General features: G+C 39.7%; 1 protein-coding gene across 1 annotated transcript in view; it reads left to right on the top strand.

The window, feature by feature from the left end:
- Positions 1–1,963: 1,963 nt before the first annotated feature.
- The window catches only part of ipmkb (inositol polyphosphate multikinase b), a 40,822-nt gene continuing 16,404 nt past the window's right edge, over positions 1,964–26,381 (top strand). Inside the window, exons 1-4 of the mRNA XM_061908678.1 lie at positions 1,964–2,571; positions 19,526–19,611; positions 20,077–20,173; positions 23,564–23,736. Of these exons, the coding sequence (XP_061764662.1) occupies positions 2,331–2,571; positions 19,526–19,611; positions 20,077–20,173; positions 23,564–23,736 (597 nt within the window). The 5' untranslated portion in view covers positions 1,964–2,330. The remainder of the gene's footprint in view (positions 2,572–19,525; positions 19,612–20,076; positions 20,174–23,563; positions 23,737–26,381) is intronic.

Genomic DNA, 26,381 nt, shown 5'->3' with positions numbered 1-26,381 from the left:
AAGGCTTAGCACTCGATTCCTTTACCCAGGCTGGGTTGGTCAACGGCAGGAAGTCTCTACATGCAACATCTCTCTCGCATGCTGCAGTCAACGCATCACTACACCCTGCGAGCACAACACACACACACTGTATGCTTGTAACCTAGGTGATAAATACAACTAATAGATCGAAAATACATGTTTTTATAGGCAATTAGTTGAAGGGGACTTTCAATCCCCAGAATATTAAGACCGTATGCATTATGTCTGGTGTATCCGTGTATTTGTCATCACAACAATCATATGGACATTTTTCAAAAGCCAGTTGGCAGGTATTGCATTGATTGGTTTAAGATAAAAGAAAAACAACAAAAAAACAAATCATTTTGTGTTATTCCATTTGATTGATGTTTTTAGAAATCTAAAATGGGAATGAAAACAAGTTGAAAACTCTCTATTCCCTGTTCAAGGTTTGGACATACACGTAGATTGCACATGTGCAGTGTCTCTTTTCAGCTGGTCTGTGAGTGACTGAACGGGAAGTAGTGATTTTAGAGAAAGGACCGAAAATGTGTACTAAGATGCGCGATAAAATCTCTTTTTGCCTCCACTTTCGTATTGCATGTTCATACAGATATTTGTATATGTCAGACCTCGTTGTGCCATGTCTAAAATATTTTCTGTTTAGGGTTCCAAATACATTTTAGCCAGACACACGATACTGTAGTATCCCCACTTTTACTTAGAAACTAAAAACTTCCGGTGCCTGAAAATGAAAAACCATCCCTTTTTGTTTACTGGGGATATATTCATTTTTCTTTTCAAAACCCATCCATTCATCCATTTTCTACCGCTTATTCCCTTTGGGGTCACGGGTGCCTATCTCAGCTACAATCGGGTGGAAGGCAGAGTACACCCTTGACAAGTCGCCAACTCATCGCAGGGCCAACACAGATAGACAGATAACATTCACACTCACATTCACACACTAGGGCCAATTTAGTGTTGCCAATTAACTTATCCCCAGGTGCATGTCTTTGGAGGTGGGAGGAAGCCGGAGGACTCGGAGGGAACCCACGCAGTCACGGGGAGAACATGCAAACGCCACACAGAAAGATCCCGAGCCCGGGATTGAAACCAGGACTACTCAGGACCTTCGTATTGTGAGGCAGACGCACTAACCCCTCTCCACCGTGCTGCGCTTTTTTCGAAACCAAAAATAAAAAAACATTTTGTTTTTCAATTTTCGTTTTATTTTTAAACGAAATTCAAATAAACCTGTCGTTTTGTTTTGTTTTTCAACATCTCTTTTGTGAAAAGAATATTGAAATACCAACACATACACGGACCCTAAAGGTGTGCATCTCTTGTTTACAAGTGTAATCCTGCAAGCGGAAGTTGTTACAATAAAGTTTGTTGAAAAAAAAAATACTGCTTCCGTGAAGAAGTAAATGTGTGTTGCGACAGTTTGGTATGGAAACGAATGTTGATGTCATTGAAATGAATTTGGCAGCGAACCCCTAGCTGGCTCTACCCCACTCACCTTTACTGTTGTTCAATAACGGGTAAAAGACCGTGTTCTTAGGCTGGTCGTTAGGCATGTTTTGCGATTTTTGACGCAATTATGAATAGCCAGCATACACATTGGTAGATTCCAGACTAATTTGGACTGCATAGCCTACTTTTGAGGTTCAAGTACGTTTTTCAGTTCAATTCTTCCAATGCTTTTGTTTCTGATGACGGGAACTGAGTACACCTTAATGTGTCGCTACATCCTTGACAAACCTAAACAACTGGCCCTTCTTAAACGCGGACACGGATTATTTTACCGGATTTTGGATGTTATATGGATTCATAAAGACGTGTGTCATATCTATTGTGTTACGCTGCAATCTATTTCCTCTTAAAATACTGGCAGGATAATTTACAAATCTGCGCGGTGTTTTATTCTGAAATTCCCGAGCGGAAATCGTGCCTGGTTCTCTCATGATTGACGTTGTCAGGAAGTGGGATGTGGCCAGATTGTATTTGTGCTGCTGTTCGAGATATGAAAATCATTGAATCAGCGCGCTTCGGGACCTCTGCTTCGTCGCAGGTGACCGCGGGGATTAGGACAGTGTTGCCGAGACTCGCTCGAGTTGCCGTGGGTGGTCGAAGGCAGCAAACAGAGCCGCTTGGCTGTCTGCGTCTGGACTGGGCCACTTTCCTAAAGGTCTCACCACCGCACGCCCAAACAATGTATCGCACATATACCCAAGGCGGTTCTTACGTAAAAAGTATGTGAATCCATACAGTGACGTCTTTTTACTTGATGAAGGACCGGGATTAGTGGGCTGTGTTGTTTATTACTAATGTCAGCAAGTCATCATCGCCGAATTATGATGAAATCCACGTTAGCGCTCGGCAGACTGGAGCTGACTTCCAGCACAGTCCCTGCCGGGGTCAACATCAGCCCGTGCATCTCCCCCGGACTCTCCGCCAAGGAGAAGAGCGGCCAGCGGCCAAAGGAACCGCAAGGCCCGGCTCACCTGGATGGATGCGTGCCTCTGTCTCATCAGGTGGCGGGTCACAAGTATGGAGTCGATAAAGTGGGTGAGTAAATGCACCACAACTTTATTTGGGGGGAGAGAGAGACAACAGGTGGATAACATTATTTACTGAACCTAAAATATGACTTATTTTATCTTTGTGGAAACTATTGGACACAATGTGTTGTTGTAAGCACAATACCAATGGCGCGCAATTTGCAAATTTAATGTCAAATCAATTCAAATCAAATGTTTATTGGATTCATCAGTATACAGTGTACATCCACGACTAAACTACTACCACAACTTGGTTTACTATTTATAAAATATAATAATGAAGGGTTACCTAGAACTTGAAATAGACCTGAATCCACACTTGGTAGTAGTTTAGTCAGTAGTTTAGTCGTGGATGTACACTGTATAGCAGGGGTAGGGAACCTATGGCTCTAGAGCCAGATGCGGATCTTTTGATGACTGAGTCTGGTTCTCAGATAAATCTTAGCTGCCATTGCTTAACACGATAAGTAATTAATAATTCCGCCGGTAATCACAGTGTTAAAAATAACGTTCAAATTATAAAACATTCTCATGCATTTTTGTCCAACCATCCATTTTCTATCGCACCTGTTCAAGAAGTCGCTTTAATTGTAAGAAGTACCATATTTATTATTGGTTAGCTTTAGAATAACAATGTTATTATCTTGGGGACAGCGTGGCGAAGTTGGGACTGTGGCCGTGCCAGCAATCTGAGGGTTACTGGTTCATTCCCCACCTTCTACCATCTTCGTCACGTCCGTTGTGTCCTTGAGCAAGACATTTCACCCTTGTTCCTGATGGGTCCTGGTTAGCGCCTTGCATGGCAGGTCCCGCCATCAGTGTGTGAATGTGTGTGTGAATGTGGAAATACTGTCAAAGCGCGCTGGGCTCCCTAAAACGGGGTAGAAAAGCGCTATACAAGTACAACCATTTACCTTTTTTTTTTTTTTTTACCAATTTTAAAAACAATAAGAGACTTATTATACTGTAAAAGTGTTGGTCTTAAAAATGCACGCATGTAGTTGTATTCAGTGTTAAAAAAAGATTATATGCCTCTCACAGAAATACATTTTGAAATATTTGGCTTTCATGGCTCTCTCAGCTAAAAAGGTTCCCGATCCCTGCTGTATAGTGATGAATCCAATGAATATTTGATTTGACATTAAAATTGCAATATGCGATTGTGCGCACCATTGGTATTGTGCTTACAACAGTGTCAAGCTTATGAGATGTGATGCAAGTGTAAGCTACTGTGACACTATTGTTAATTTTTTTAAATGTTTTTTTTAATTTTTATAAATGGTTGTAATGATAATGTCAATGAGGGATTTTCTGATCACTGCTATCTAGGAGTGTGTTATTAATATTGATACTGTTGTTGATATTATTCATTTTTGTTTGACTACTTTTGGATTGTGTTATGTTCGTGTGTCTTCTCAATTGCTCTGTTGATTGATATTCTGAATGTTGCTAGGCCGGGTTTGGTTTTGGAATTGTATTATTTAATGTAATATTCCATCCATCCATCCATTTCCTACCGCTTATTCCCTTTGGGGTCGCAGGGGGGGTCGCTGGTGCCTCTCTCAGCTACAATCGTGCGGAAGGCGGTGTACACCCTGGACAAGTCGCCATCTCATCGCCGGGCCAACACAGATAGACAGACAACATTCACACACTAGGGCGAATTTAGTGTTGCCAATCAACCTATCACCTGGTGCATGTCTTTGGAAGTGGGAGGAAGGCGGAGTACCCGGAGGGAACCCACGCAGTCATGGAGAGAACATGCAAACTCCACACAGAAAGATCCTGAGCCCGGGATTGAACCCGGGACTGCTCAGGACCTTCGTATTGTGAGGCAGACACACCAACCCCTCTTCCACCGTGCTGTCAATATTGTGTATTATTTTGTTTGATTGATTAAAAAATAAATAACAAATTACTAGATAATAACGGATTAGATTCATATAGCGCTTTTTGAGACACTCAAAGCACTTCACAGAGAAGTGATAACCCATAATTCATTTACACCTGGTGGTGGTAAGTTACTTTCGTATCCACAGCTGCTCTGGGGTAAACTGACGGAAGCGTGGCTGCCAGTTTGCGCCTACGGCCCCTGCGACCGCCATCTACAATTCATAATTCATTCACCAGTGTTAGTGGCACTGGGGGACAAAGAGGAAGTGTCCTGCCGAAGGACACTGGCAACGGGAGGCGGGGAGCGAACCTGCAACCCTCAGGTTTCTGGCACGGTCGCTCTACCCACTGCGCCATGCCACCCCTTGTAACTATTTGTTCAAACAATGATTCGATTCAATTTACAATTAGCGCTTGCCGATACGATTCGGGGACGATATTTTTTTTTTTTTTTTTTGTAGAAAAATACAATCCGAAATCATTTAGTCGGTTGAAATCGATTGAGTAACTTTTTAGCATAACAAATCTGGTTACTGTGAAATAAATACTCTAGTGGACACGGAAGGTAAATTTTCCTATATTCCTGTTACTTCTTGTAAGGGAATTAGGTATACATAAAAAATGCATACAAACAAGCAAATAAACAACAATTATTGGCCAATGCATTCATATCTTATTTGAATTAAGCGCAACCAACACTTAAGGTTGAATTAACAAGAGAAAACATGTTCTCCTTACAATTGTAACATTCAGCTACAGTAACTAACGTTTTAGGAGTAGAACTAAATAAAGTTCCCTGACCCGACCATACAGTATCTCTTCTCCGCCCTGGCGACGCCGATGAAGGAAAGCGTCCCAGTTGTGCAGAAGCATATATGGCCCATCTATATCCGATTCATCCCTGTTGATGGCGTTGGCCTCACGCTTCCTAATATACATAGGCGCCTTGATCCATCGCTTGTAATATATTTTTTTCTGATTTAATTACTTTTCCTTGGCTACTTGTTGTTGTGTTCCGGAAGTCTTTGCGTTGCCACAACCATGTCACTCCCGTTGCGTCTGTCGTGTCTTTTTTGGCTTGAAGTCGTGTTGCGGCTCTATGTTATTGTGTTGTGTCATTTGTCTTTCTTGTGGCTTTTGCAATCATGATGTAGCTGAAAGTTTTTCTGTTGTAGTTCATGATATTGTTGTGTGGCGTTGAGCATTCATTGTAGCTATCCGCCGTTTTTGTTTTGATGACTTCGCAGGCCGCGGACAGACTTCACGTTTAACATCCTCATTGAAAGTGCAAAACTTCATATTAAGTCCTCCATTCTTAAATCCAACATTTTCCTTTTTTTTTTTTTTTTTTAAATTATTGATCAATTCTCTTTTAAACAATCTTGGATCGATACCTATCTTTCTAAAGGCAAACCTGCCAAGCACAGATCAATAAACTTGAAATCTAGGAATATAATTTTATCTATCAATATTATGATCAGTCGTTACACCCATACTATTTAGCATTTACTGTGTAGATCTCTGCCAAAGACAAACAATTTAGATTTTGGATAGGTCCATCTTCATTAATACACACTTTTCATGTTCAGCAAATTTATAGAGATTTGTGGAAATCTTCGGTCTAGTTTCTTGAAAGTAATTAAAAAAAAAAAAAAAAGGTAATAAAAACACTTACTACTAGCATGTGGTATCATATTGCCTGATTTCCGACTGTATTACTTTCTCAAAACTATTTTTAATAGACTTGCTAAATTACTATTAATAGCTGGTTACCCTCCGTTGTAACATGGTTCTATATTCACATTTCTGTTAAAACGTAATAACCACTTATTTATGTTTTTTGGATCCTAAACATTACTTTTGGGCAATACTGATGATTAAAAATTTCAAGATCATTGAATGCAGGATCTTTCTGTGTGGAATTTGCTTGTTCTCCCCATGACTGCGTGGGTTTCCTCCGGGTACTCCGGCTTCCTCCCACTTCCAAAGACATGCACCTGGGGATAAGTTGATTGGCAACACTGATTTGGCCCTTGTGTGTGAATGTGAGTGTGAATGTTGTCTGTCAATCTGGGTTGGCCCTGCGATGAGGTGGCGACTTGTCCAGGGTGTGTACTGCCTTCCGCCCGAATGTGGCTGAGATAGGCCCCAGCAACCCGTGCGACCCCGAATGGGACAAGCGCTAGAAAATGGATGGACAGATGGATGGATGGATGGATGAATGATTACATCTTTGATTACAATTAATAATCGGACAACATAAAATGGCAAAATAAATTCAATATTCAAATGATTCCCTTATTTTCTTTTACTGCATGTAAAAGGTTGAGCAAAATAAATCAAATGATTCCCTTATTCTCTTTTTTTTGCATGTAAAATGTTGAGCAAAATAAATCAATGTGCAAAATATGTAAATATAAGAAAAAAACAACTATTGGTTTTGATTTAAATATATCGTTTTTTTGCATTTAGAAGTCCTCCTGTGTCCAGGGACCTACTTCAGGAATCTATAAACAATAACAAAAATGAAAAAAAAAAGAAGATTTGTTGATAATTAACAAATATCACTGTAATGTTGACCATATACTGATACAGTACTTGGTTTCTTTACTGTTGATATTTATAGTTAGCCGCTAGCAAGGATGATACATTGCATTTTGAGGATTCAGACATGGGCTTCACGGTGGGAGAGGGGTTAGTGCGTCTGCCTCACAATACAAAGGTCCTGAGTAGTCCTGGTTTCAGTCCCGGGCTCGGGATATTTCTGTGTGGAGTTTGCATGTCATCTCTGTGAATGCGTGGGTTCCCTCCGGGTACTCCGGCTTCCTCCCTCTTCCAAAGACATGCACCTGGGGATAGGTTGATTGGCAACACTAAATTGGCCCTAGTGTGTGAATGTGAGTGTGAATGTTGTCTGTCTATCTGTGTTGGCTCTGCGATGAGGTGGCGACTTGTCCAGGGTGTACGCCGCCTTCCGCCCGATTGTAGCTGAGAGGCACCAGCGCCCCCCGCTACCCCAAGGGAATAAGCGGTATAAAATGGATGGATGGATTCAGATTTGTTGCTTTTTGCTGTCAGATTTGTGGGATACTGCAAGTATGCGTGATCAACATTTATTGTCATTAGGGATGTATCGATATCAAAATCTCACGGTATGATATCATCACAATATTTAAAGCCACGGTAGGATAATAAGGTATATGTTTAAAAAAAGACTTAAAAATGCCATAATGTGTAAAATGAAGTGGCAGGAATGTTAAGGATATACTCGCTTACTGTAATTGAACCGTAACATTCACTGTTTAAAGCAAATGTTAAAAAAAATAAATTAAGTGTCTTCGAAGTGACAATGTAAAAAAAAATTTTCACTTTCGTGTCTTTCAACATTTACTTTCTGACAAGCAGTGTCCTCCAAAGTGGACATATTAATAGCAGTCTATAAAATGCTGTTCTTAACAAAAGTTAATAACAATTCAACTTTTAATTATGTAAATACCTCACAAACGGATGTGTTGTTTCGCTGGGCTCAAATATATTTTCTGGGTGAGAGTTTAGGAAGTGGTGATTTGTCTAGGGTGCCGCGGTCAGCCCGAGTGCAGCTGGATAGGCTCCAGCCCTCCTGCGACATCAAGAGGGACAAGCGCTGGAAAATGGATAAATGTAATGAGGGTTCTTCGAAACGTTTTTCAGTTTACTCGTATTTGACATAATTTTGATATACATTTTTTGGGGTGATTTCCAGCCTTATGCTGCAACGTGACCGGCTGGCTGTGTTATTTTCAGACCATGCCAACGCTAAAGCGCCATTTAAAAAAAACTCCACACCATACGGTCACGCGTCACAGCATTATTGTGAAGACTTTGAAACCAAAATACCGTGGTATCTACAAAACCGTTTCACGATATGACAAGGATATATTGGGACAGCGTGGCGCAGTGGGAGAGTGGCCGTGCGCAACCCGAGGTTCCCTGGTTCAATCCCCACCCAGTACCAACCTCGTCACGTCCGTTGTGTCCTGAGCAAGACACTTCACCCTTGCTCCTGATGGGTGCTGGTTAGCGCCTTGCATGGCAGCTCCCTCCATCAGTGTGTGAATGGGTAAATGTGGAAGTAGTGTCAAAGCGTTTTGAGTACATACCATTTATTTATTTATTTTATATAAAAGCTCTGTCAGCCAAATGTATAAGATTTACATTGTCTATTATCTCTTTTGCATAACTTTACACTGGACTATTTCTTTTGATTTGCACTATCTTTCTATATCTTTTCTCATACCCCATTTAGAAAATCTTAGCCTAATCAATTAGTTTTTTTTTCATGATAACAACAGTTGAACATGGAAATAATTATCTATATTTTTTTATTCCTTAAGAGTAAGTGTATTAAAGTGAAATATAGAGCTATGTGGCCTTTGTCTAAAAGTACCGAACAAAATAACTGTTTAACTGATTTCTATATTTCAGAAACTTGTCAGGACATGTTTTGTAGTGTTACTGTACATCTATACATTTTCTGATTTTTCAGTACGTTACAGAGTGGTATCGATATATGACACGGCACACATTAAAAGTAACAGACAGGAAGTTTGAAATCGGTGCCACCATGCAATGCACACGCCCGGGGAGTGTGTCTAAAAGTGGACAAAAGGCGAGGCGTTCTGCGTGTTAAATAAGGTCCAGTTCGACGACAATGGAGCCTTTGGCTAGCAGTAGTCATAACTCGTGATTTAGGGATGTGATCAAAAACCGGTTCTAGTTCAGAACCGGTTCCCAGTGCATTATTTCCTTGGAATCGCTTGCTATTTTGTCAAGCGATTCTCTTAAAGGTTCTTCCGGGTGGGTATGCGCAGTGATGTCGGATCACAAAATGCCGGCGCTCAGGCAGAACAAACACTAACATTTTACAAGAAATTATTACGTACAAGAAACTATTGCGTTACTTATCATATTTATAAGGCTATTTCATCAAGTGGATGATGTGAGCAACATGCTGAAACATTTGAACAGAGCATGCAACAATTGCATCGAATGTTGCGTTTTTGAAACGGTCTTGTCTTACACTTTTTGAAACCTGAAATCTTCTGAGATTTTCAATTTTAAGTTTCATAAACTTTTAAGCCATAATCTTGAAAATTATAACAAATAAAGGCTTGATATATTTTACTTGGCATGTAACATGTTAATATCACATGTTTCTAAATGTTATATTCTTGTGTAATTTCCACCTGATATATTTTCTTAAATTCCACAAAAGAATATGTATATTAAATAATTTTTCTATGCTACATATGTGACCTCAATGTAGGCTTCCAATTTTCCACCTTTTCATAATCGCCTTTTTTTCTCGGTTTTTCCAAATGAGAATCGATAAGAGAACTGTTAAGGAACCGAATCCATCCATCCATCCATTTTCTACCGCTTATTCCCTTTCGGGGTCACGGGGGGCGCTGGCGCCTATCCCGATTGTAGCTGAGGAACCGAATCGTTAAGCGGAATCGATAGTGGAATGTTAACCGAAATAATCTTATAAATTCCCATCCCTACTAGTAATAGTGCCAAAGTAATGCTGCTTCAATCATTAAACTCTTCTGTTTGGTAACACTTCATCTTGTGTGAAATTTATGAATGGACAAAGACAAGTGAATAAGACGAAAGCAGTGTGTCAGCATTGTTCATGAGAGATTGGGAATGGTGATACAACTGGGTAGAATTAATGCTAAGTCAATGCTGTAGTGCTACACTCTAGATTACCTACAAATAAACAATGATTCACACTGTTGCACTTGTTTGCATCTTTGCAAATTCCTAAAAAGAAACACTGTCGGGGTTGTAAAAAGTCCTTAAGCAGGAATTGTTGTCCATGTGTAATGTTTAAGAACTGGCAGCATGTAATACATTTGATTGAAGCAGTGAAAATTGTTTAGAATTATTAAATTGGTTCAGCAAGCACTCAGGTCAAGAAAATGGTAACATTATCTATTAACTGTCAAACTAAAATGTTATTGTTCAAGTTGTATAGTATTATGGTGGTGTTTTACTCACTGACAAACAAAAATTTAATGACTATAGTTGTGTTGCAATTAATAGCCATACGAAACATAAAGCAGATCAATTAATAAGTCAATGTCAAATGAAACGTCTATGTGATACTGATTGTTGATGGATGTCTCTCTGTCTGATAAAATAAAGAGTAATTTTGTTAACAAAGTACTGTACCGACAGTAAGGCAGTATAATCTTATCTTATTTTTTCCCTGCGCCTAGACCCGAATAATCATTAACTCTGGTCACATACAGTACATTGTGTTAGTTGCACAATATCGAGACTCTGGAGTGTTATTGTGTTATGGAGGCTTTACTTTGTTGAACAAATAGTGGAATCCTGTTCAGCCTGTATTGCGTCATGCTTGCCCCTCCCCATTGCAAGGTTTGCTAGGCCTCAATGCCAGTTGACCTCTATAGAAAATATATACTAAAATATGTACTAAAACAGCAACTAAAGTTGTCATTAGCATGGTACCACTAAGATTTAAACTGATCATCCATCCAACCATTTTCGCTTGTCCCGTTCTGGGTCGCGGGGGGTGCTGGAGCCTATCTCAGCTGCATTCTGGCGGAAGGCGGAGTACACCCTGCATTCCAAAAAGGCATCTTTGGGAAATTAGAAGACAAACTATTACAAATTAAATATGTTCCCACTCTTTGGGGAATACAAAGAGGTCAGAGCTGAGCTATGTTATTATATTTCATCCATCAATCCATCTTCTTCCGCTTATCTGAGGTCGGGTCGTTGGGGCAGCAGTTTAAGCAGGGAAGCCCAGATTTCCCTCTACCCAGCTAATTCATCCAGCTCCTCCAGGGTGATCGCGAGGTGTTCCCTGGCCATCCGGGAGACTTAGTCTCCCCAACGTGTCCTGGATCTTCCCCGTGGCCTCCTACTGGTCGGACGTGCCATAAACACTTCCCCAGGGAGGCGTCTGGAGGGCATCCTCAGTAGATGCCCGAACCACCTCATCTGGCTCCTCCTTATATGGAGGAGCAGCGGCTTTACTTTGAGCTCCTCTCGAATGACGGAGCTTCTCACCCTATCTCTGAGAGAGAGCCCCGCCACCTGACAGACGAATCTCATTTCAGCTGCTTGTACCTGTGATCTTGTCTTTTTGGTCATAGCCCAAAGCTCATGACCATAGATGAGGATCGGAATGTAGATCGACCGGTAAATTGAGATATTTTCCTTTCAGCTCAGTTCCTTTTTCACCACAACTGATCCATACAAGGTCCACATCACTGCAGATGCCGCACCGATTTGCCTGTCGATCTCACAATCCACTCTTCCCTCATTCGTGAACAAGACTCCGAGGTACTTGAACTCTTCTACTTGGGGCAGAAATCTCCCACCCAACCGAGAGATGGCACTCTTCCCTTTTCCGGGTAAGAACCATGGACTCAGACTTGGAGGTGCTCATTCTCATCGCAGTCGCTTCACACTCGACTGTGAAACGATCCAGTGAGAGATGAAGATCCTGGCCGGATGAAGCCATCAGAACCACGGCCTTTGCAAAAAGCAGATACCTAATCCTACAGCCACCAAACTAGATCCTCTTAACTCCCTAACTGTGCTTAGAAATTCTGTCCATAAAAGTTATGAACAGAATTGGTGACAGCAGGCATCCCTTATGCCCGAGAGCAGCTGGGATACATCGTTGGAGTTGTATTGGGGTGTACGTGACCAAAGATTGTATATTGAGAGAGGTTAAGCTACCGTGTGATTTTATACAGAACACACTACACAAAGTACATTTACAGTCAGTCATTTCATCTTCTTTTTGTCACTTATAAAAAGACAGAGGACATGACTTTGGTGTCCTCAATGGTAGTTACGGACATGCGTGTAATCATAAACAGATGCTTTCACACGGGAACGGCGACCACAGTGATTTGAGTCTGCATGTAAATGTAATACCACATTGAAGAGGGATCTTTGCCAAACATGTAAAAATACAGTACAAGTAATACTCGGTCCAGTGAATCAGCGCGAGCCCAACACCCAGAGAGACACACAAAAATACACACTCACTCTGACACACGCACACAAATACACACAGAACCCATTTTTTCGCCACACAGCACCACACACATTGTAACGTAACAACAATCGTCCATCCATTTTGTACAAAAATTTAAAAAATAGGATTTACAATATTATCAGGAAATGATCAGAAACACTTTAGTTTGCTTGCTTTTGAACTTTAAGCCTATAACAGTCGGGATGGTTAATTTCCTCTTTGGTCCGGAGGACATGACGTCCGCAGTTTCCAAAACAATTTGAAATGTGGACTCCTCAGACCACAGAACACTTTTCCGTTTTGCATCAGTCCATCCTAAATGAGCCGGCCGTGTTTCTGGGTGTTGTTGATAAATGGCTTTCGCTTTGCATAGTAGAATTTCAACTTGCACTTACCGATGTAGCGACGAACGGTAAAATTCCTAAATTCCTTGCAATAGCTCATTGAGAAATGATGTTCTTAAGCTGTTCGACAATGTGCTCACGCATTTGTCCACAAAGTGGTGACCCTCGCCCATCCTTGTCTGAAGGATATCTGAAGAGCATTGAAAAAAGCATTTCACTGTGGTGTACTCTGCATGTGACGAATAAACTTTCAACCTTGAACCTTGCGTGTGAATGACTGAGCATTTCATGGAAACTGTTTTTATACCCAATCAAGGCACTTACCTGTTCCCAATTAGCCTGTTCACCTGTGGGATGTTCAAATTAAGTGTTTGATAAGCATTCCTCAACTTTCTTAGTCTTTTTGCCACTTGTGCCAGCTTTTCTGAAACATGTTGCAGGCATTTCCAAATGAGCTAATATTTGCAAAAAATAACAAAGTTTACCATTTCGAATGTTAAGTATATTTAATTTGCAGCGTATTCAATTAATTATAGGTTGAATAGGATTTGCAAATCATTGTTTTTATGTTTTTATTTCCGATTTACACAACGTGCCTACTTCACTGGTTTTGTATGTTTTGTACCACAAGTATAAGTTTTGTGTTGGGTTTTTGATTATTTGGACAATGGGTTGGAAATGATTTGTGAACTGGTACCTTTGGCACTTTAAGATACAAATAAAATATTTTATTTTTTTATATTGATATTATGCACTTTGTGAATGGTGTAATGATCACGGACAAGGACGTAACAATATTAAAAATGTCTTTTAGGTGGCAGCACATTTGCCTTTTCCTTGGACATCTTCAGTCCTATTATTTTTATTCTGACATAACGTTAGCACTTTCAAAATGCCTATTTGAACCCAATTTCCAACATACCTAGAATGCAAATATATCTTTCCTGCATCTTCCAACACAGCCTACAGAGTGACTGTATGTAGCTCTAATATTAGGAGAAATCTTAGCACTTTTTTCCCCCAACTGAAACATCTGGAGATGGTTGGTTGTCCTAACGGTTTGCTTGGCACCGCACTTTACAATGACTTTGGTATTGGTATTACTGCCTCATGAATTTTGCCTATATTGCAGAGTGTCACAATGAAAATCTGTATTAGTTGTCCCACTAATTTTGTCCAGGGTCCATGCCTAGTGTACTGCATAATTCATTTCATTAATAATCTGGTATCTTTGGTGTAAAATGGACTTTTAATAACGTTTTCATGCATGTTCCCCTTACAGATAGAATGATGCGCCGTGATCTGTTTTACAGGCTGCACCGAAAGATGTAACTAACTTATAATATAGTATGGATATGTATTATTTGTAACACTGGACCTTAAGGATTCAACTTTGTACAAAAGTTCAATACAATTTGAATAGAAATGTGTAAGAATCACAAAACCCTTTAATTGATCTGGAGACTTCACGTCACCATATGTACAGTCAGGATGAGTATTTCACATCGTCAGATGACTATGAGCCACTCTCCGTCATTGGGTTTTATTTTTAGGCCACATCCGATTTGACTGATACAAGTACTTCTTTATTTTGGAGAGGGCTCAGTAACTGTTCTAAAGACTGGACTATGGATGACCCTTTTGCAGAAATTATGTTTTTATGCTGAATAGGAATTTCATACATTTTACTAATACTTATGATGACCACATACTGGGAAATTAAAGAATGTGTGGGGCCACTTTAATAAAATGTGTACATTGATAATGATAAAACAAATTCAATTTATCAGTTTGATCATTTGAAACCACGGTGCTGTGCTCTCTCGTGTACGTTTTTCTTTGTTACTTGCATTGAGCAAAGAGAGCACACTCCCAAGTCGACTTGTTTCTTTTTGTGTTAAACATACTTGGCCAATAAAACTGATTCTGAAAAACATTATCTTAGCATTTAGTGTTATAGGTGTCAAAACAAATAGCTGTTAGTGTTATATATAGTATGCCTAATTTATTATGTATTTAATTTTCAGAACATGTCGAGGGCCAGTAAAAAAACACAACAGTTTGGACATATCTGCTTAGGAGAAAAATTGGACTTCTACAATTGCATATCTAGATACTCTTGGTAATGGAGTGAACCCTCTGAAGTTGAACACACTGCATTCAATGATCCTGGGCTACCTCAAATTTGAGTTCATTCTGGAGTCCAGATCTCACCAAGGTTGTGAACTGAATTTGGGACTTTCATAGGTACCGAAAAAAACCCGTACTAAAATCAAGAGGACCACAAAAAATGTCAACATTGATTTTATTTTAACAAAAAAATCTTTTGATACATTAAACATACGTTCTTATTGACATTCTTATTTCACTTAAAGAACAATTTTAAAACATTTAAACACAATTACATTAAAATAACAATGAATGTACTGGACAACTTAATTTTTAGTAGTAAGTAAGCGAATTGGTTACAAAGGGTCCTAATTTGGCTGCTGACATAAGCAGTAACATATTGTCTAATTTCTCTTTGCATTATTTCGTCAAAATTATGAGGGACAAGTGATAGAAAATGAAATAAGTATTAATCTACTTGTTCATTTATTGTTAATATATGGTTACTCTCTGTTTTAGCATGTTATTGTCTGGTTTATTACATTTGTTAAAATGTGAAAAACACTTATTCTTTTGTTGTTTGGATACTTAGTTTTTGGGTGGTAATATAAATTTAGGTATTATCCAATACCAAGTAGTTACAGGGTCATACATTGGTCATAAATAAAGAAAAGAAAATACAATGAATAGCCACACAAGAGACTTTATTGGCAAAGGAAACATTAAATATTGTTCTGGATTCATAAGCGCCATATTATTTTTATCTATGGGTTTAAATATGCTCAGCTTTTTCCTTTTCAATTTGTAAATGTTTTTTTAATGAATCAAATTGGTTGAACAGTTATTTTCACTTCCATTTTATGTGACATCACCTGCGTTCACTTCCTGTTTAAAGGACGTCTGTCTGTTTCAATTTGACACTCGAGTTTTTATTGATCACTTTATATAAGGCAGCACAGCGTTTATGTTCAATGTGAATACTGTGTCTTAGGTGTTTAGACAGTAATGTGTTTATACAAGTTTAGATTGGAGTATGACGTTTCTTAATGGGAAAAGACATCAATGTCTCTTGTTGTCATGTTGGAATGTAAGCAAGCAGGCAAGCTTGTCCTTCCATAAGTTTATCAATGTGTGGTTGTGGATAAAATGTTTTCAGTCATTTAAATTTTTTCTGGTAATGCAAACCGTCGGGAGTTTTACAGCGGTTAACATTATTGTCATTTATATCTATGTAGTGCATATGCCCGCTGCTTCTGAAACATGCAAGAGTGACTGCTCCTGTAACCCAAACACATACACTGTCATTTGCCGTAATGTCCTAAAAAATTGACCAACATCTGCGGCAAGAACATGCCGTGGCCGCCCTTGATAATGGACGAGGAATGTAACAATAAACGTTAGAGAGATTATTCGCGATAAAATTCCAGACGGTTAGTAATATGTCTAATTTTTAATGACCAAAACCCCGTCATTCATTAATGCATTTTAGGCAACACAAAGTCAGGCGCATGCACACTAGTGTCGTCTGGCTTGATAATCATAGCGTACAAGCTACACAGACTTTGCTGCGGTGATTACCCCTCGGAGTAAACAGAGCCAAGTGCTTGGTTTGACGTCATTTTCCCTCGTTTCCCGCCATGCGTTTAAGAGCACACTGCTGTGTTTAGATGGAGACAGGTATAGAGAATTTTGGAGACATACGCACTCGTCCCCACACTAAAATTATACGGCATAGGAGAAAAACTATTTGATGTTGCTTTAATATCCTCAATACAGTCCATGAACTGCTGTGACTGAGAGTTAATGATGTGAGTAAATGCAGCAGTGGATGTGTCATAAACGTTGCTACAACTTGTTTATAAAGTCTTTAGTTTGTTGACTGGGATGTTCACTCATTTAACTGCAAACGATATCAGTGCTCAAATAACGTCAATACTTGCTCAAATGTTTTGTCATCTCTACAAACTGAACGAAGGCTGTGAAGATTGTGTAATCGATGTGAGAGGTGTCATTCCTCGTTATTTTTGTTGGCCAAACTGTTGTACTGAAACAGGAGAACACCAACGCTTGTTTATTAGACTTTGGAGCCCCTTCCACGAAAGAAAATAATGTTTGCCTTAGTGCTCTTCTAACCTGCCTTGGTGCCCTAAAATATGAGCCCTCCTTTAAGACAACACTTGCCTTGACCTTAAAAAGTTAAAATTTGAGGCCTGCATAGATATGGCGATTATCGACGCTGAAAAAGGTATCGACTTCATCTTCTTTTATCACTCCGTTAATTGACTTATTCAATATTGACCCAGGCCTAACGTAGTGTTTTGTCGCCATGGCGGCAAGGATTAGTGATTTTGAAGTAGCTAAAACACTGTCAAGGGATGGTAACAGCTAGCTCGTGAGGACTTTGCAGTGCATTGCACCTTTATCGTTCCTTTTAAAGCCAAAATACGTCCGTTCTCCCTCTTTTGTCTCAACACTGTTTACGCTTTTAAAGGGCACTGTGTTTGTTGACTCACATGCGCCTCAGCACATATAACCAGCTATTTCACCACGGCCCACCACCAGACGCATAGTGATATTTTTCAAGGGCAATAAAGTACCTTTTTTATTTTATTAGTACCGCAGTACGCTATTAGTAGTGGTATAACCTACAGCCCTACTACAGGATACTGACTGACTTAAAATCAAATGGTGCAATGTTTTTTATACTTTTGTTACACGGGACATCACGTCCAGTTGCAGACTCAGCACCAGTTCAAGCGCTTTGCCGGCAAACAGGCGTATTCCATAGCCAACTGCCATTAGGTGATATTGCATTTCTCCGTGCCAACAAAGCAAACATGTCTAATCGATAGCGCTCAAAAGTAAGGCTCCACTTTTCAAAATATGATTGCTTGACGTAGGACTGGACATTGATCGAATTTGGATTTTGATTATGGCTTCTCACGATCATAAAAATATAATTGAAAGGAATGATTAATGAGCTATGCAAAGTGCAGGCAAAAAACCTGAGCTTGTAATCATGAAACGGATGAGTGAGCCTATGAGTGGGAAAAAAGACCATGTTTACTTGAAGTTTTATATTGTCACCATGGTTACTACTTTTTATTTGACACAGCGCTGGTATACCTAATCAATAATTGCTGCACTCAACAAAAAAAGTAGGGCATTTTTGTATTGATGCCGACGGAATGACTGAATTGGCCCAAAAAACGGAATCCACTGTTCAATGGTAAATACCACAGAAAATGACAAAAATGTGACTGAAATGTTATTGTGATGAGAAGAAGCATTTGTTTGGGAAAATAATGTGTCCAGTAGTGATTATTAATCTCGAAACACTCAATTGCCTCGTCTTGAACTAAACAATGACGAAAGCATGGGTCCTGAGGTCAAAAAGTGTTAAGAACCCCTGTTTTGGTGTTTATATGGTTTTAAACATATCTAATGAATAGTTATATTCCCCCTTACCAATTTTCCCTCCAATATTTCATATGTATGAGCAAACGACAAAACTCCTTGAGCATTCAGTAGCACACGTGAGCGATGGCAGACGTGCACACTGTTATGCGCATATCTTTTTATTTGATTTTGTGTGCGGCCTAGATTTGCCGTGTGCAGAGGACGCGTGAGCAGTGTGCAATTGCACAGGCGCGTACCTTAGAGCAGTGGTTCTCAACCTTTTTTCAGTGATGTACCCCCATGAACATTTTTTTAATTCAAGTACCCCCTAATCAGAGCAAAGCATTTTTCTTTGAAAAAAAGGGATAAAAAAGTAAAATACAGCAGCACTATGTCATCAGTTTATGATTGATTAAATTTTATAACAGTTCAAAATATTGCTCATTTTTAGTGGTCTTTCTTGAACTATTCAGAAAAAAAGATGTAAAAATAACTAATAACTTGTTGAAAAATAAATAAGTGTTCCAATTATAAATAAAGATGTCTACACATAGAAGTACTCATCAACTTAAAGTGCCCTCTTTGGGGATTGTAATAAAGATCCATCTGGATTCATGAACTTAATTCTAAACATTTCTTCACAAAAAAATAAATCTTTAACATCAATATTTATGGAACATGTGCACAAAAAATCTAGCTGTCAACTCTAAATATTAACTTGTCGCATTTCTTTTCACAGTTTATGAACTTACATTCATATTGAAGTATTATTCAATAAATATACAGTATTTATAAATGATTTTTGAATTGTTGTTTTTTTTTCGAATATTTTTGAAAAATCTAACGTACCCCTTGGCATACCTTTAAGTACCCCCAGGGGTACACGTACCCCCATTTGAGAACCACTGCCTTAGAGGGAATGTTGCCTCTTACCATAAAATAATTTGTTCGTCCACCTTTTAATCAACTTAGGTCTGCTAGATAACTGTAGTATTCCAAGGTATGTTTGATTATTTTAGACTATTATAAAATGGGTGTTTTGGCAAATTTATCCCGCTTTGAGGTGACTGGGGACTCTGGGGAGAAGATACATTTAAAGATCACATGTTGCTCAAAAGAACCTTAAATTCAGTATGGTTTGTTTGTTGCAGGAATTCTGCAGCATCCAGATGGAACAGTCTTGAAGCAACTCCAGCCTCCACCCAGAGGACCAAGAGAGATGCAGTTTTACAGCATGGTATTATACATCACTATGATTGTTTCCAATAGTTTGCTGCTTCAGCCTGTTAAACATTAATTTCTGTGTGTCTATTATATAGTAAAAAACTGTTATTGTATGGTCAGTCATTGGGCTACGTTATATTTTATGGAATAGAATCCAGCAAGTTAAAAATAACCTGATAGCAGAGAAATGTCTTCCTAGTGTTGCCCTTATTACAGGGATGTCCATTGTGTGGGCCGCAGCTTGTTTTTTATTAGCCTGCTAGAAATGGAGAAAAATAACAATAATGAGGAGTAATGTAAAGAGAAAATAAAATAGAATGTTGATGCTTATTAACATGCTGTCAGTTTTTTATCTAAATATATTAGAATTAACTATGGATGAGTTTTAGCATTTTTATTACCTAATTAAAAATTACCCCTCCACACACACGCCCATAATGTCCTATTGAAGAGGGATGATTTATATTATATGCCCCAGGTATATGCAGAGGACTGCTGTGACCCATTTCTTCTGCAGCTCCAGAACCATCTACCAAAATATTACGGCACCTGGTCCTCTCCTGATGCACCTAATGGTGAGATGTGTGCTCTTAATAATAATAATAATAATAATAATAATAGTAATATCTATTGGTGATTGAAGTGTTGTACTATTTTTTTGTACTTTTAGTAATTATTCATTATCAAGTCTACAAATCAAGGTAAAATATGATTGCTTTGACCGTTATTGTTTTCTTTTTTAGGAGACCTTTTTTAGAGGGGAACTGCACTTTTTGGGGGAATTTTGCCTACCATTGACAATGCTTATTTAAGACAAGCTCACATATGTTTAATACTTTTTTTAATGCAATCTAACTTTCAAATAAATGGGATCAAAAGTCTGCTTGCCTATGGGAGTCTGGCTATAAAGCGCTCTTTAACGAGCTCTGAGGTGAAGAGAGGGGCAGAGCTTTCTACCGATCACCACCCGGTGGTGAGCTGGCTCCGATGGTGGGGGAGGAGGCCGGACAGACTTGGCAGTCCCAAATGAATTGTGAGGGTCTTCTGGGAACGTCTAGCAGAGTCTCCTGTCAGACAGAGTTTCAATTCCCACCTCCAGAAAAACTTTGAACATGTCACGAGGGAAGCACTGGATATTGAGTTGGACTGGAACATTTTCCGTGCCTCTATTGTCGAGGCGGCTGATTGGAGCTTTGGCCGCAAGGTGGTTGGTGCAGTGAGGGATGTCGTCAAGCTGAAGAAAGAGTTCTACCGGGTTCTTTTGGCTCACGGTACTCCAAAGGCAGCAGAGAGGTACAGACAGGACAATTGAATTGCAACTTCAGCGGTCGCGGAGGCAAAAACTCGGACAGGGGAGGAGTTTGGGGAATTCTGGTCCACCATCCGCCGCCTTGGGGTGGGGGGGAAGCAGTGCACTGTCAACAGGGTGTATGGTGAGGATGGTGTGCTGCTGACCTCTACTGCGGCTGTTGTGGATCGATGGAGGGAATACTTCGTCAAACCCACCAACACATCTTCGTCTGAGGAAGCAGTGCCTGGGGAATCTGTGGTGGACTCTCCTATTTCTGGGGCTGAGGTTGCCAAGGTAGTTAAAAAGCTCCTCGGTGGCAAGTCCCTGGGGGGGGAATGAGATCCGCCCGGAGTTCCTTAAGGCTCTGGATGCTGTGGGGCTGTCTTGGTTGACAAGACTCTGCAACATCGCGTGGAAATTTGGGGCGGTGCCTCTGGATTGGCAGACCAGGGTGGTGGTTCCTCTCTTTAAGATGGGGGAACGAGCGGGTGTGTTCCAACTATTGTGGGATCACACTCCTCAGCCTTCCCGGTCTATTCAGGTGTACTGGAGAGGAGGCTATGCCGGATAGTCGAACCTCGGATCCACGAGGAACAGTGTGGTTTTCATACGGTAGACTATCTTTATACTCTCGGCGGGGTCCTTGAGGGTGTATGGGTGTTTGCCCAACTAGTCTACATGTGCTTTGTGGACTTGGAGAAGTGCTCTGAGAGTATGGGGTATCGGACTGTCTGATTGTGGTGGTCTGCTCCCTGTATGATCAATGTCAGAGCTTGGTCTGCATTGCCGGCAGTAAGTCGGACCCGTTTCCAGTGAGGTTTGGACTCCGCCAAGGCTGCCCTTTGTCACCGATTCTGTTCATAACTTTTATGGACAGAATTTTTAGGCACAGTCAGGGGCTCCAGTTTGGTGGTTGCAGGATTAAGTCTCTGCTTTTTGCAGATGATGTGGTCATGGTGGCTTCAACTGGCCAGGATCTTCAGCTCTCACTGGATCGGTTCGCAGCCAAGTGTGAAGCGAATGAGATGAGAATCAGCACCTCCAAGTCCGAGTCCATGGAAAGGGTGGAGTGCCATCTCCAAGTTGAGATGTTGCCCCAAGTGGAGGAGTTCAAGTACCTAGGAGTCTGGCTCACAAATGCAGGAAGAGTGGATTGTGAGATTGACAGGCAGATGGGTGCGGCGTCTTCAGTATTGCGGATGCTGTATCGATCCGTTGTGGTGAAGAAGGACCTGAGCCGGAAGGCAAAGCTCTCAATTTACTGGTCGATGTACATTCCCATCCTCACCTATGGTCATGAGCTCTGGGTTATGACCGAAAGGACAAGATCACGGGTACAAGCAGCCAAAATTAGTTTCTTCCGCCGGGTGACGGGTCTCTCCCTTAGAGATAGGGCGAGAAGCTCTGTCTTCCGGGAGAAACTCAGAGTAAAGCCGTTGCTCCTCCACTTAGAGAGGAGCCAGATGAGGTGTTTTGGGCATCTGCTCAGGATGCAACCCGAACGCCTCCCTAGGGAGGTGTTTGGGGAACGTCCGACCCACAAGAGGCCAAGGGGAAGACCCAAGACACATTGGTAAGCCTATGTCTCCCGGCTGGCCTGGGGACGCCTCGGGATCCTTCGGGAGGAGCTGGACGAAGTGACTGGGGAGAGGGAAGTCTGGGCTTCTCTGCTTAGGCTGTTGCCCCCGCGACCCGACCTCGGATAAGCTGAAGCAAATGGATGGATGGATGGATCTCTGCGGTGAGAAAGCAGCTCACCAGTTGTCAGGGCGCCGCTCTAAATAAATTGTCTGCGTTAGCTTTTGTAATAAAAATATCCCTAATACTTGTTTAATATTCAAGTCGCAAAATGTAAATGGAGTATTGTTGATAGTTTTTGGATGGTTATTTATTGGGATCTATGGGCGGAATAGAGGATCTCCCTTTGGCTCCGCTGTTTTATTTACAAGTTAGAATGCATAAAAAAAAATACTTCTGTCGTCTTGTCCCTTATAATGATTGGAAATGATAGGCAACTCCCCACCCAAAAAAAAAAAAAAAAAAAGAACTTTTTAAATTTTAACTTTTAAATATATGGCAGATGATTGACACAGTAACAAACAATGCCTGAAAATTACCTCTCATCTCAGCCTCATTCAAGTTTTTGGATTATGTAATTACTTCAAATGGTTGGATAGACTTAAACTCAACGCAACTGTTTGAAAAAGTTGTACATCCCATTTTGTTCAAGGTTTTATCCCGTCAAGAGAGTTTTTTTCGCTTGCTTCAGTCACCGATTGCTTTCTTGTGTGATGTTCAGTTGGTTTCTTTTAATGTATGAGCCGTGGAGGTCGAGACATGCCACAAATATCTTCAGTTGTAAACTACAGTATATAGATACATTTTATTTGACTTGACACAACCCATAGTACATGTCACACGTTACTCCATGGGGTGTCTTATTTTTGCAAATGATTGTTGGGTAAATTGTGAAGGCTATTTTAGATTGTGGACATGATCGTCAGTGTGAATAAAATGTACATTTTATTCAAGCCAGTTATTGTATAATAACAAACATTTTAATTACTCATCGTCACATAATTTGTATTAATTATTTTGTACCCGAAAGGCACCTTTTGTTTCTCTTGGCTACCACTAATAATTGGAAATGTGCGTGTGCCTGTCACTGCCTCAGACCTATACATGAAGCTAGAGGATGTGACTCGACACTTCGTCAAGCCGTGCATCATGGATGTGAAGCTCGGCCAGCGAAGCTACGATCCTTTCGCCTCACAGGAGAAAAGGGAGCAACAGATCAAGAAGTACCCACTAATGGAGGAGATAGGCTTTCTTGTCCTTGGCATGAGAGTAAGTATGAGTTTTAAGGTTTTATTATAACATGACATTTTCTTAATATGCTATCTACTTTTGTAAACATAATTATACTGTGTGTTGGCGCCTTTACAGTAGGGATATCCTTATAATAGGTAACTTAGTTATTTTTTATTTTATTTCATTGTACCAGGAAAAATTCCATTGAGATTGAAAACCTCTTTCAAGAGGCAACAACGTTTCACTCAAAAGTATAATAAACAACTATACAGTTACACAAGGAAGCACAGATTAATTAAAACAATTGTCCAACACTGTCTGCATTTAAAATCCTTCAAGTATCAATTTCAAGTCTTTTGACAGCCTTTTCTAAAGAAAAACAGCTCAGTTGACTTTAAAAAAATGTTTTGGGAAGTGTGGGGGGAAAAAAACCCAGAAAGGGATAAGTGGTAGAAAATGGATAGATAGATGGATGTAATGTATTGTATTTCTGTAAATTGTTTAAAAAAATTTAACAAAAATTTTGTTTTGTTATTCAAAAAGAAAAAAAAGCTCTGTTCAGGTGAAAGGCACAGAGAAAGACAGCTGATTGTTTGATCCTCGGGAGTAAGAGTCAAAGGTTCTCTGTCTGATTAAAATATTAATGTAGGGAGGCAGTAAACCAAACAGCCTTGTAAAATAAAGTGTATGTACCTGCCTTCTACTGGACAAAGATGACCATTCAACTCGTAGGTAAATGTTACAGTGATTTGTCATGGATCTACAATTCGTAATGAACCTTAGAAAAGCATGATAAACATTTGAAGACTTGAAAACAAAGCGTTTGTGTAAAAAAAAAATCACCTTAATACAAGTAAGACAAGACGATTTTTTTCTTCAAAAGAAAAACTTATGGTATAAAAAAAAACAAATTTGAAGTGTTTTAATTAGTTAATAATGATGATAGAAACTCTTTGTCAATGTTAATCGAAATCTTGCAACAATTAGCAAGTCACAATCTATTCATATTTAATCTCTTGTAGCAATTACATAATAAGAAATGAGTTAATAACCAATTTTGACAACCAATTTAGAGCCTGGTTGCAATTACTGACAAAATTATGTGACACACACACGTGGACAGTATACATAAAAGAAAACAATATTTAAAGGGGAACCACGATTTTATGAAGTTTTGCCTATTATTTACAATCCCTATATAAGACAAGAACATGTTTTTTTTTGTTTTTAATGCAAGTACAAGGTGGCTAACATTGCAGCTAATGAGCACAATCTATTGCGCCAATAGGGCCCTCTAAAAAGCGTCCAAAAACTGCCAACAATTTTTCATTCACATGTCCTGACCTGAATATTAACCAGCATTATTATAAAAGCTGAAGAACAACTTTTAGCGGCGCTCTGATCACAGGGAGGTAACGAGCTTATTCAGTTATTGACATACTGAGCCTTTGAGCTGCTGCCTTTGAGTTGGTGGAAGTTAACTCTAGATCATAAATAATGCCTCTCACTTGTATAGTAGATAGTTTTTGCCATAAACAGTGATGTTGGTCAACTTTGACATTCAACTTACACCCAAAGATGTTGAGAAAGACACGAAAAGTTGCTTGTTTCCACCCACATTTTTTTTTTTTTTTTAATTACTACATCAATGAGAATCATGATCATTTATTAATCTACACACTATACATTTTGCAGTAAGCGGTTGTTTTATTATGTTGGTATTTTGTATATTTTGTTCAGCAATCTGGTGCTGTACTGTAAATAGAATTAACTTGATTTTCTGGGGGTGGCGGGCACCTTCCTAATATAATGGTTGGCGAAACAGTCCCAAACTTATGACAACTCATTAAAAGTTGCTTCTATTTGACATATTTATTTTAGATTACTGACAACAGAGAATACAAGTTGTCTTCTTTGTGGCAAACAATGTCATGTACATGTATGTAGTATACAGTTGTGATCAAAATTATTCAACACCCACACAATTTTGGTGTTTTAGCAAGTTGGACATTTATTCCGTATTTTGTTTATAGTCATATCAAATAAAGATGTGTCAAATAGACAAATGCAACTTAAATTGTAACACTGTATTTTACAAAATACCAAAAAAGGAAATTTTTCTTAATATCTCATTGACAAAATTATTCAACCCCCTAGTTACATGCAACTTTATTACTTAGTAGAACACCCTTTGGCAGTAATTACATCCTTCAAACGTGATACATAACCGGACACAAGCTTCTTGTAACAATCTACAGGTATTTTAGCCCATTCCTCTTGGGCAATTGCCTCCAGTTCATTCATATTCTTGGGCTTGCATGCTGCAACTGCCTTCTTCAAGTCCCACCACAGGTTTTCTATAGGATTTCGGTCTGGCGACTGTGAAGGCCACTCTAGAGTCTTCCAGCCCTTCTTCTGCAACCACTCTGATGTTGATTTGGAGGTATGCTTGGGATCGTTGTCCTGTTGGAAGGTCCAACATCTCCCAAGCCTCAGCTTCGTCACTGACTTCATGACATTTGCAGCTAATATATCCTGGTAGGAAATAGAATTCATAATGCCTTGAACGCGCTGGAGATTCCTGGTACCTGAGGCAGAGAAACAGCCCCAGAGCATGATTGACCTCCCACCATGCTTAACAGTAGGAAAGGTGTTCTCTTTGTAAGCTTCATTTTTTTCTC

The sequence above is a fragment of the Nerophis ophidion genome, linkage group LG08, assembly GCF_033978795.1.
Source record: "Nerophis ophidion isolate RoL-2023_Sa linkage group LG08, RoL_Noph_v1.0, whole genome shotgun sequence".
Lineage (NCBI taxonomy): Eukaryota > Metazoa > Chordata > Actinopteri > Syngnathiformes > Syngnathidae > Nerophis > Nerophis ophidion.
Note: the sequence above shows the minus strand (reverse complement) of the source record. Positions and strands in the feature narration are given on the sequence as shown.